Below are 12500 nucleotides of genomic sequence, written 5' to 3' on the forward strand. Positions count from 1 at the left end.
TAATGTAGGTATTGTGATATACACTGAGGAGGCGGAGCTACAGTCTCTCATTAGGGTAAATATTAACGCTCTAAATGTAGGTATTGTGATATACACTGAGGAGGCGGAGCTACAGTCTCTCATTAGGGTGAATATTAATAACGCTCTAAATGTAGGTATTGTGATATACACTGAGGAGGCAGAGCTACAGTCTCTCATTAGGGGGAATATTAATAACTCTAAATGTAGGTATTGTGATATACACTGAGGAGGCGGCGCTACAGTCTCTTATTAGGGTGAATATTAATAACGCTCTAAATGTAGGTATTGTGATATACACTGAGGAGGAGGAGCTACAGTCTCTCATTAGGGTGAATATTAATAACGCTTTAAATGTAGGTATTGTGATATACACTGAGGAGGCGGAGCTACAGCCTCTCATTAGGGTGAATATTAATAACGCTCTAAATGTAGGTACTGTGATACACACTGAGGAGGCGGAGCTACAGTCTCTCATTAGGGTGAATATTAATAACGCTCTAAATGTAGGTATTGTGATATACACTGAGGAGGCGGAGCTACAGTCTCTCATTAGGGTGAATATTAATAACTCTAAATGTAGGTATTGTGATATACACTGAGGAGGCGGAGCTACAGTCTCTCATTAGGGTGAATATTAATAACGCTCTAAATGTAGGTATTGTGATATACACTGAGGAGGCGGAGCTACAGTCTCTCATTAGGGTGAATATTAATAACGCTCTAAATGTAGGTATTGTGATATACACTGAGGAGGAGGAGCTACAGTCTCTCATTAGGGTGAATATTAATAATGCTCTAAATGTAGGTATTGTGATACACACTGAGGAGGCGGAGCTACAGTCTCTCATTAGGGTGAATATTAATAACGCTCTAAATGTAGGTATTGTGATATACACTGAGGAGGAGGAGCTACAGTCTCTCATTAGGGTGAATATTAATAATGCTCTAAATGTAGGTATTGTGATACACACTGAGGAGGAGGAGCTACAGTCTCTCATTAGGGTGACGGACAGGGAGGAGGAGAAGCAGAGCTGACATTAAAGATGCCGTAATTACAGGTTAGAGGATAGAAGAGAGAGAGAATAAGGACGGTTAAGAGACAGGCACTCATAATATGTGAAGATGGAGAAGAAGGTAAAAGACCAATAAAGGAGGATTGGATGTCCACATATTTGTGGACACCCCTTCTAATGAATGTTTTCAGCTATATTAAGCAGCTTATCTAGTCGTAGAGAAGTACTGCCGAAAGAAAAGGACTCTCTGGAGCAGATCAACATCATGAGGTGGGGATGAGGTGGGATGGTGATCGTCTAACATCCTGACCCCACTAACACTCTTCACTCTCTTGCTGAGTGCAAAAAAAACTCGCTTGCTTAATTTATTCATGAAAACTGTCTGATAATCTTCATCCAAACAGAAAGCAATGCGAGGGAGCGTCAGTGACCAAGTCCGAACCCTCCCTGTCTGATCAGTGAGGCTGTGTAACCCAGCTGTGAGCGGTTAAACCAGACCTTTATCTGAAGCAGCGACTCTCCTGCTGGCCAGATGAAAGGTCCTGAACCTGCTGACCTCTCGGCCTGGTCAGGAGCGTTTGTTCTGCCTCACTGAGACGCTCACCTCAATAACAAAATACAACAGAATATTCCCTGGTAAATTGATATGCATGGAGATTGATGGGGTGGGACAGTACAGGGTGAGATGGTGGGAGTGGGATTGTGGGGTGTGAGTGGGAAGAGGTTGCAAATAGAGGGCAGAGTGGAGTGGCCTTGGTGTGTTTATGGCTATATAAGTATGAGTGTGTGGGATGGTCGGGGTAAGTGGATGTAAAGAGGTAGGGTGTGGGTGAAGTAGGGTGTAGGCTGTTTTTGGGTGGGTATGCATATGATACTGGGTGGGTATGCATAAGGTGAGTGGGATGTAAGGTATGATTGAGTATGGGTTGGGTTGGGGTGGTGGGAGTGGGGTGTGTGTATATAGGGTGGGTATGAGTGGTTTGGGGTGAGTTGAATGTAAGGGGGTGTGGGGGTGGATATAGTGTGTTTATAGTGGGTATGGAAGTGAATGGGTAAGTGTATCAGGATGGGGGTGTGGGTGGGGTTGGGTCACATGAATGAGTGTAGACTGGTGGGCTAGGTGGGTATGAGTGGGAATGGTAAGGTGGGTATGGCGGTTGGGGTTTATGTGTGGGTATATATATGATAGGACTGGATGCATTCTAATAGGTATGGTGGGGTGACCAGGTAGGTGTTTGTGTGTGTGTGTGTGTGTGTGTGTGTGTGTGTGTGTGTTTAACTAGAGTATTACTAAGTATTATTGTCTCCCTTCAGGAGAACTTTGACCCTCTCTGATGGATGTAAACCAGTGTGGACAGTGTGTTGGGTAGCCAATCAGAATGCCTCTGACAAACTCCTGGTGGTTGTGGCTGATTTAGTGAGTTTGGCCTCCTGCTGTAAGTGTTCAGTGGTCTCACACACTGTAGCTGTTGCTGCTCTTAGGGGGCTAAACGCTCCCAAAATACTGCCTTAATTATGGTGTTTACAGAAACATAGCTTGCATAACTCCAGGCCTCGTCAGTGCTGTGCTCAGCAGTATTGTTACACTCCTGCTTCTCAGAAGAGCAACTTCTACTATTCCTAGATGCTCTATTACTGCTGCAAAAAGTAGTGTTTTCATTATTAGTAGTTAGTATTAATATTTATGTTGAATATATTACTAATTAATGTGAATGTCTAATACTGTAATTGTGTATTGTAATATGAAATGTCTTGTTTTGTAAGTTGAGGGGGGGGTTTATCATGACCGGATGAGGTCAGTGTGTGTGTATATAATTACCTCTTTATCACTCTGACTGGCTGACAGAGGCCCTTCTGTTCAGCTAAGAGATCAAGAGACCCAGTGTCTGGGAGCCTCTTTAATGTCCATTTACTTTACATAATTTATGCATTTGTCTTTGGTCCCGACATGCAAAACACTGCACATCATAGATGACCACAACGGACCACATTGGGCCCGATCAGGACCTTCTATTTCTGATGTCCTGTGTCTGGATGCTTGACATGGTGGGGTTAACTGTACCAGACTGGAAGGTGGGGGGGTGTTTCTGTAATGGACTGACCCACCATCACAACTACAGTACACTCCTGACCCATCATCACATCTACAGTACACTCCTGACCCACCATCACATCTACAGTACACTCCTGACCACCATCACATCTACAGTACACTCCTGACTGACCCACCGTCACATCTACAGTACACTCCTGACTGACCCACCGTCACATCTTCAGTACACTCCTGACCCACCATCACATCTACAGTACACTCCTGACCCACCATCACATCTACAGTACGCTCCTGACTGACCCATCGTCACATCTACAGTACACTCCTGACCCATCGTCACATCTACAGTACACTCCTGACTGACCCACCGTCACATCTACAGTACGCTCCTGACCCACCGTCACATCTTCAGTACGCTCCTGACCCACCGTCACATCTACAGTACACTCCTGACCCATCGTCACATCTACAGTACGCTCCTGACTGACCCACCATCACATCTACAGTACACTCCTGACCCATCGTCACATCTACAGTACACTCCTGACTGACCCACCATCACATCTACAGTACGCTCCTGACCCACCGTCACATCTTCAGTACGCTCCTGACCCACCGTCACATCTTCAGTACGCTCCTGACCCACCGTCACATCTTCAGTACACTCCTGACCCACCGTCACATCTTCAGTACGCTCCTGACCCACCATCACATCTACAGTACACTCCTGACCCACCGTCACATCTACATCTGGAGAAATATCCGTCCTACTGGAGGGGAAGTGGGTAGACAGTGCTCAGTGCGGGTACACAGGAAGATGAGCCAAAGCACGTTCAACTAGAACTGACTTAACTGTGACTAGAACCGCCATCAGCTTTGACTTTTCCTGGGTTTGAATCTGTAGCCTGTGTTTCAGCAGGAATAGAGAGAAACACATGGCAGATAAACACCCCCACCCCCCCCTCTTTTGTATGGTTAGGGAACTGCTGGGTGCTGACTCTGCAGTGTGTGTGGTGTTGGGCGGCCCTGCTGAGGCCTCTCGCTGCAGTGCTGACATGACCACAGTTCAGCTCCTCTCCCGTCAGCCTTCAGTTTACTGATGCCTGGGTTTGTCTGCCGCTCCGACTCTAGCCTGTAGATCTCAGGACTGTGTTCTCAGCTGAGATCAAGCTCAGCCCGTCCTGCATCCGCGACCTCTCTGCGTTATAGAGTTAACCTTTAATCCTTAAGTAATGAATCTTTAAGGACAGATTCAGCCGTAGCCACGTTAATACTGCAGACGTTCTCACATTTATAAAGCTCTGTCCATGTTCTAGATAACAGTCACACAGGGTCAGGAACCACATAATCAAGTCTATTACAGATTACAGGACAGCTCCACACGCTTTCATCCCACAGTAATTAATATTGAATTTTGTAAAACTTTTAATTTGCAGATTACTGATTTTTTATTATTGACAATTCTATTATTATTATTATTATTATTATTATTATTATTCCTTTTTTCTTTCTGTACACTCATTCTAACCTGCATAACAAATGACTTTTTAATAATGGATTATTCAGATTATGAATTGCTCAGTTTTTAAATATCAGTGGGCAGTGGTGGCTCAGCGGTTAAGACGAGACAGCCATATTTTACCATTTGTGCCTTTTTTTTGTGACAGATGGAATTTGGCTCCTGCTTTTATCTCATCCGTGCACACACACGCACACACACACACACACACCAGTAAAACACACACAGTGGACAGTGGGCACACATGCCCGGAGCGGTGGGCGGCCATTACTGTGACGCCCGGGGAGCAGAGAGGGCCTTGGTGAATAGTGGCAGTGGTTAGAGCTCCGGGCTATTGATGACAGGGTTGTGGGTTCGATACCCGGGCTCAGCAGGCTGTTGGTTGCCCACCGCTCTGGGTGTGTGTGTGTGTGTGTGTGTGTGTGTGTGTGTGTGTGTGTGTGTGTGTGTGTGTGTGTACTAATGTGAAGGACACATTTCGCTACCTTTAGCTTTAGCTTGAGGTTGGTTTATAGATTCACAGTTTTAATGAATTTTTCTGCTGATATAAAAAAGAATTTATACGTTTACATTTGGGACGTGTATTATTATTATTTTTTAAATGGAGAGACGGTCATTTTAGCTTCACTCAGAAAGGATTGTGTGTTTCTGCTTCGTTTGTATTAGTGACTTTTATTTTGATGGGGTTCTGGCCCGAGCCAGAGGCGTAAACAAGAGTGCTGATTTACTGTTTAAGGTCAGAACTTTATCCATAACCAGGCAGCTGATGGCATAAAAACCCACGTGTGATGACCTCATCAACTAATCATTTAATTTCCAATTAATTTGGTCATTGATTTCATTCGACTAAGTAAAGTGATCAAGTCACCCTCACCCTAACCTTGAGTTCCAGAGTGACCCGGGGGGGAAAAGAGTGCACGTGAGCTCCAGCGCTGTAACAGTCCTGCAGGCTTGTTTGGAGACCTGGACTTCAGAGCCGAGGTTTTGACTGACCACAACCACACTCCCACCCCTGCTTTAATTAGAGGCTGTGTAAACATCATCACCAGCTAATGAAGTGTGAACACACACACACACACACACACACACACACACACACACACTTGCAAAGATTAGAACAGCCTGATAAGAAAGCTTGGTTGCAAATGAGGCAGAGAACCTCAAGAACATGAGGTCTGGAGGTCTGGAGGTCCGGTTTACAATTATTTTACTTTCCAACCAAACAGAAGTGAAGAAGAGCTGGATATAGTTATTAAAAAATAAAAAACTGGGGCTAATAGGATGAGGATGTACTGGTGGTGTCCTGCGGGAGGCGCTGCGGGTGGATTTTCATGTTGGAGATTGGTTCTGACTTGAATGCATGGGTGAGTGCACGCTGCTCCCGGACTGCTGTGGTTTTCGGGGTATTTAGGGTGGTTGGGAAGTGCCCTAGGAGGTGGATTACTAGCATCAGGTAGAGATTACTGGACCAGTCGCTTGCTCATTTTCTCTCTCTCTCACTCTCTGTACCTCAGTAATGATTTACAGCTCGTTTCACCACCTGCTGAGCAATGAGAGCTCTAGGTTCTTATTGTTAATGTTTGTCTGCGAATGTTCTGATCCCTGAGGCTGAATGCACGCTGGATGGACAAAAGTATTGGGACACCTGCTCATTCGTTGTCTCTTCTGAAATCAAGGGTATTAAAAGAGTTGATCCTGCTTCTGTTGGAGTATCTGTCTCTACTGTCCAGAGAAGAAGACTTTCTACTAGAATTTGGAGCAGCATTTCTGTAAGGATTTGATTTGTATTCAGCAAGAAGAGCTTTAGTGAGGTCAGGATGTTGGATGATGATGATGATGATGGGGATGATGATGATCATCATCATCCCCAACTGCCCATCTCCTCCCATTCAAAAGTACTGGATGGAGCTCCACCACCATCATTCCAGAGAACACAGTTCTTCCACTGCTCCACAGCTCCTCAATGCTGGGGGGCTTTATACCCCTCTAGCCCACGCCTGGCATTAATAGGCAGCATGGAGACAATAGGGTCATGATGTTGATCTGCTCCAGAGAGTCCTATTCTATTGGCAGTACTTCTCTACAGGGACTAGACAAGCTGTGTGTGTGAATGTGTGACCTAAACTAGCTGAATTTGTTTATTAGAAGGGGTGTCTACAAACATTTGGACACATAGTGTATGGTTCCAGGCTCACCCTTTTCTCGTAGATGGGTGAAACTCTGTGCCCACTAACAAGTGGACACCATGCTTGGCAGCTCAGTGTGACATTCCAGAGAGTGGCACCTCTGTGCAGTCATGCCGTTGAGCTGTGTGTGTGTGTGTGTGTGTGGTGAGTTACTGAGTGTGAGTTACTGTGTGTGAGGACTGCCGCTGGCTGTTTTGTGTGAACTGCTCACTTCACCTTTTGTGGTCACGAATTCTGATGAACTCCACTGAGTCACAGGGTGATGTTTGGTGTCGTTAGAGTTTGACCGTGGAGTTCAGTGGAGTGACCGGGTTGGTATTACACCCCCCCCCCAGGCTGGGTTTCGGGCAAGGTGTCGCTTCTGTTTCAGAGACCCTCGCCTGGAAATGAAGGTTAGCTGGATGCACACGGCCCGACACCTGTGAGTCAGCGCTACCTGGATGTGGTGTCTTGAGCACAGTAGGGCTCTTCTGGATTCTCTGAAATGAGGCTGGCTCTTATATATTTATTTATTTATTTATTTATTTAATTATTATTATTTTTTTTTAATTTATTTGTTTTTTTGCGACTTTTGATGGTATTATGTAGTGTTTCATCTCATGGTATCATTGTTATATTTTTTTCATGCCATCTGAAATCAGTTAGGACTGCAACAACAAAGGGGGCCCCCAAGAGCACCATGATAAAATATATTTTTTTAAAAAACATTGAATAATAAAATGAAATGATATTAAACAGCTAAAAGTGATTATTATATTAATTTATTTTTATGGCTCACCAACACTAGGTTAATCAGCTCCTATTGTCGGCTGCTGCTGCCACTGTTGGGCAAATGCAGATATGCGCTGCTTGGGTGGTGGATAAAGGTCCGGGTGCTTCAGCGTATTGCGCAATCTCTCTCTCTCCCTATGAAATAATGAAGCATCTGGTGCTGAGGTGGTGAGATGAGTGGAGGGGACCCCAAATGAAAATCTGCTTAGGGCCCCATAAAGGCTTGGGCCGGCCCTGGTTGTTTGTGTTGCATTCAAGCACCGGTTTGGGATCCCACCCGGAGAAAGGGAGCAGTAAAATGAGCTTCTCCTGCTCAGAGCAACGTCATGCCGCTAACCTCTGCCTCTCCTCTGTCTCTCCACAGTGGCCGACGCCATGAAACTGAATCCGCAGCAAGCTCCGTTATACGTAAGTATGCAGACCTTCTCTGCTCTCGCTGGCTTCTGTTGGGCTGTAAGAGGAATAATCTGAGGCAGAAATGCTTCCAGTCCTGATGGTTCAGCTGATGGTGTAGAGGCCAGGCTGTGTGTTCAGGGTGGGAGGGGTTTTTAATTAGATTAGTGCAGTATCCAGGACACACTGTGTGGGAAGAGAAGCTGGACGCAGGTCATAACGCAACACTGCTGAGAGATATGATGTACTTCTGTGTTCGAGGTGACCGGTCTTATGATGTGACTTAATCAGGTGTGAATCCAGGTGTTGCAGGAAGAGTCAGGTGTGTAGTCTCAGTGGAAGGGCGTCATGTGTTGGCTGGATAAATCTGGAGTCGGCTAGGGAATGAGTCTGGTGTCCGTGGAGGAGTTTGAATGCCAAGGAAAGTGTCTAGGGAAGAGTCTGGGCATCCTGGGAACAGACAGGTAATGGGGCCGGAGTGAGTTTGGGTGTCTGGAGATGTTTGAGTGTTGAGGAAACAGGTGGAGGAGGAGATGGTCCTGAATTGGGAGAAGTGCTTAGGGTAAAAGAGTTTGGGAGTCAAAGGAACAGAGGTGTGAAATAGCAAAGGCTGGTTCTCTAAACTTTACTGCAGTAATTCTTTATTTTTCAGACTTTTTACTTCTACTTCTCACATTTTCACCCAATTATCTGAACTTTCTCCTCCTTACATTTTAAAAACAGCCTCGTTCCTCCTATTTCATTTCCCTTTGTTTTCATTCCGGCTCCAAACCCTGTCCAGATAAATCTCTCCATCCTGAAAGTGAGAGTCTGATCGTGATTGGATGAGAAGTATAAACAGACTCCATTCCGACTCCCTATTGGTTTATAAGAGATCCATCACACCTGCACACGTCCCGTCACTCTCCAGCGAGCTCACAGCAGACGTCTGTAGTCTAGTATGAAGACTGTGTCCGTGGCAGAGACTCAAGAGAGCTGCAGTGAAACGTCCCGACTGAGCCCCACATTTACATTCCAATAAAGCTTATTGATCACACGCCTCTGAAGTCTGACTTTCTGCAGCTTTACAGAACTTCTAGACTCCTCATATTTCCCCTCCATGAAGCTCATGTTGATGCTCAGTAGAGCACAGAGACGCTCCTTTAATAGAGCTGATATTACTGAAATGCTTCATTTTCAATGGGCAGATCTGCAGCTGAAACAGGAGCCTAGTGCAGCCCAACATTTTTAACATCAACATTTTAATAGATCATTCTCCTCATTATGGCTTTTAGAGAAATGTTTTTTTTTTTTTGGGGGGGGGGTGGGGTGGGGTGGGGGGTAGTGCACTATAGACCCCTTTCAGCCTTTGTTTTCCTTCCATTACTTTTACTTTTCTACTTGAAGTGGTTCTGAAATCAGTACTTTTACACTTTTACTGGAGTAAAAAGCTTCAGTTGATACTTCAGCTTCTATAGAAGTCTTTTGGAACAGTGTGGGAACAAAGGAAGAGGGTCTGGAGTCGTCTTGAATCTCGAGAGTTAAGAAAAGCGTCAGTGTTGAATGTGAGGAGTTGACTGAAGAGTAGTGTAGGAGTGTTAAGTGCAGAAGGACGCCTGGCGTTGTTGGGGAGTAGTCTGGCCAGCCAACATAGACGAGTTTGTCATTATTACCTTTACTTTGGGTTTTTTGAGTAATTTGAGGATTAAATATGCATTTATTTATATATATATATGTGTGTGTATATGTGTGTGTGTGTGTGTGTATGTGTGTGTATATATATATATATAAATAAATTTGGTTACAGTTTGGTTACAGTTTGGACTAGGGTAGCTAGGTTATGATTCAGGTCTTGATAAGTGTGTGTGTGTGTGTGTGTGTGTCTGTGGTTACAGCTGCATGTCTGTTGCGTGCTGCTTTGCATGTGCATGTGCACGTTGCAGGTGGTTGGACTGATAACATTCGTTCGACTCACAGAACAGCAGGAAAACAATACGAGAGACAGAAAACCCGCACAGACCCGACCCACTGCCTCCCTCTCTCTGCAGTCTGGTAGAACGAGGGTTTGTATGTCTGGGTCTGGTTGAAGCTGCGTCAGCAGTGTTGATCACACCGTCGTTCTCTCAGTGCTAATTAAAGTGGACTGCGGCTGTTTACCTTACACAGCAGACTGCTCTTCCTTCAGCTAACAGTCGGGCAGCAGATGGGGGCATTTCTGAGGGAGTGTGGAGCCCAGGCAGGAGCAGTGTGTTCACTTTGCTGTGTGTGTTGCGTCCTCCCTGTGTTAACCCTTAGTCCTTTATTTGTTTTCTAATGTAAACACATCATCACTGCAGTGATGATCAATAACTATCACAAATATTACAGTTATTAAAAACACCCTCTTATCTAAAACCTCGAAATAAGGAGTAAAACCTCAGACCTTTACAATATTTCAGCTTACAGTATTTATATTGAATGAAAGTAATGGCAAAGGTAGGGGTTTCTAATAAAGTGGCCAGTGAGTGGAAGCACAGGGTAGGGGTTTCTAATAAAGTGGCCAGTGAGTGGAAGCACAGGGTAGGGGTTTCTAATAAAGTGGCCAGTGAGTGGAAGCACAGGGTAGGGGTTTCTAATAAAGTGGCCAGTAAGGAAGAACAAGGTATGTGTTTCTAATAAAGTGGCCAGTGAGTGGAAGCACAAGGTAGGGGTTTCTAATAAAGTGGCCAGTGAGTGGAAGCACAAGGAAGGTGTTTCTAATAAAGTGGCCAGTGAGTGGAAGCACAAGGTAGGGGTTTCTAATAAAGTGGCCAGTGAGTGGAAGCACAAGGTAGGGGTTTCTAATAAAGTGGCCAGTGAGTGGAAGCACAAGGTAGGTGTTTCTACTAAAGTGGTCAGTGAGTGGAAGCACAAGGTAGGTGTTTCTACTAAAGTGGCCAGTGAGTGGAAGCACAAGGTAGGGGTTTCTAATAAAGTGGCCAGTGAGTGGAAGCACAAGGTGGGCGTTTCTAATAAAGTGGCCAGTGAGTGGAAGCACAAGGTAGGGGTTTCTACTAAAGTGGCCAGTGAGTGGAAGCACAAGATAGGGGTTTCTAATAAATCGTTTTGATCATATGAGCTTCACGCAGCATGTGGTTGTAATTGTGTACATTGTGTAGGTGCTGGATTGTGGGTATTGTAGTTTAACACTGATGGATTACAGTGTGTGTGATGTTCGAGGGTCTTATTGAAGGTTCTTCGTGCTGGGTGGTCTTCTCGTGGCAGTGTTTATGCTGTGTTTATGCTTTTGACCTCCCCCAGCACCTGCTCTCCATATTGGGCTGCTGCAGTCTAAAAGCGTCCTGCTATCTTCAGCCAGAGGTTTCTGAGGAGCTGCAGGAGTTCTGTGTTGACGCTTCTCCATTTTCACCACACTGGAGCACGAGGACTCTAATATAGCCCAGTGTCTCAGCTGGCGTGTCCTCAGATGACCTTAGCGCGTTATGAGGTAGATTATTCGAGGCTGAGTGGCGAGAGAGTCCACACAGCTGTTTCTGTTGCTCATTAGGTCTGTATCAGAGAGCAGTGAGGAGATGGACCCCTTGATAACGTCTTCCAGTTTGTTGATGATGGGGGGGTGCTCTTGAAGGGGGGGGGTGTTCGGGATGTCCAGATCCCATCCAGAAGATTGAGCTTGTATCTGATCCAGATCCGATCCTTTGTTTTTGCTGCTGTGCTGCAGAGATACTCTTGTGGTTCCTCTCTGTTAAGAGCATTATTTATTATCCTACGGTTTTCTTAGCTTTTAGTTAATGTTGTCCAAAAGTATATGGACACTCCTTCTAATTATTGCTTTCAGCTACTTTAAGTTGTAGCTTGTCTAGCCCCTGTAGAGAAGAAGTACTGCCAATAGAATAGGACTCTCTGGAGCAGATTAACATCATGACCCTATTGGCTCCATGCTGCCTAATAATGCCAGGCGTGGGCTAGAGGGGTATGAAGGCCCCCAGCATTGAAGGAGCTGTGGAGCAGTGGAAGAACTCTCTGGAATGATGGTGGTGGAGCTCCATCCAGTACTTTTGGGCTGAGTTGGGAATTTGGGGATGCTGAGGTGGGGTGGTGATCATCCAACAAAAAGAAACTCTGAATTAGCAGGCGTCCCAGTACTTTTGTTTGTATAGTGAATTTTAATAATTGTTATTAAAGAAGTATTTCTGTGTATGCTTTAATCTGATCGTACGCAAAGTATAGTTATCTCATCTTTGTCATCCATCAATTTGAACATGCGATTTTAACCCCTGGAAACTCTCGATTATGATTATTCTGATTAATAATGGCACTAATCATTTGAAAGGGAATAATGATAACTGTAATAATTGTAATTTTGCACTTTGTGTTTGTAGTTGTCTCGAGCTTTAGCACACAGAACACACTCCGAAACAGAGGCGAGTGTGTGGCACAAAAGCAGATGAGTCGTGAATGTCACACGCACACACACGCGGGAGCACACACACACACACACACACACACGCACACACCCACATGCAGACAGACAGACACACACACATGGTGCTTAAAACTGTAATTAAGGGGAATGGCTGACTAAT

General features: G+C 45.1%; 1 protein-coding gene across 6 annotated transcripts in view; it reads left to right on the forward strand.

The window, feature by feature from the left end:
* Positions 1 to 12500, forward strand: part of akap13 (A-kinase anchoring protein 13) — a 120699-nt gene that overhangs the window by 21939 nt on the left and 86260 nt on the right. For all 6 annotated transcript variants that reach the window (XM_072664245.1, XM_072664247.1, XM_072664248.1 and 3 more), the window contains exon 2: positions 7928 to 7971. In XM_072664245.1, the coding sequence (XP_072520346.1) occupies positions 7939 to 7971 (33 nt within the window). In that variant the 5' untranslated portion in view covers positions 7928 to 7938. The remainder of the gene's footprint in view (positions 1 to 7927; positions 7972 to 12500) is intronic.

This window comes from Salminus brasiliensis, chromosome 19 (genome assembly GCF_030463535.1).
Source record: "Salminus brasiliensis chromosome 19, fSalBra1.hap2, whole genome shotgun sequence".
NCBI lineage: Eukaryota > Metazoa > Chordata > Actinopteri > Characiformes > Bryconidae > Salminus > Salminus brasiliensis.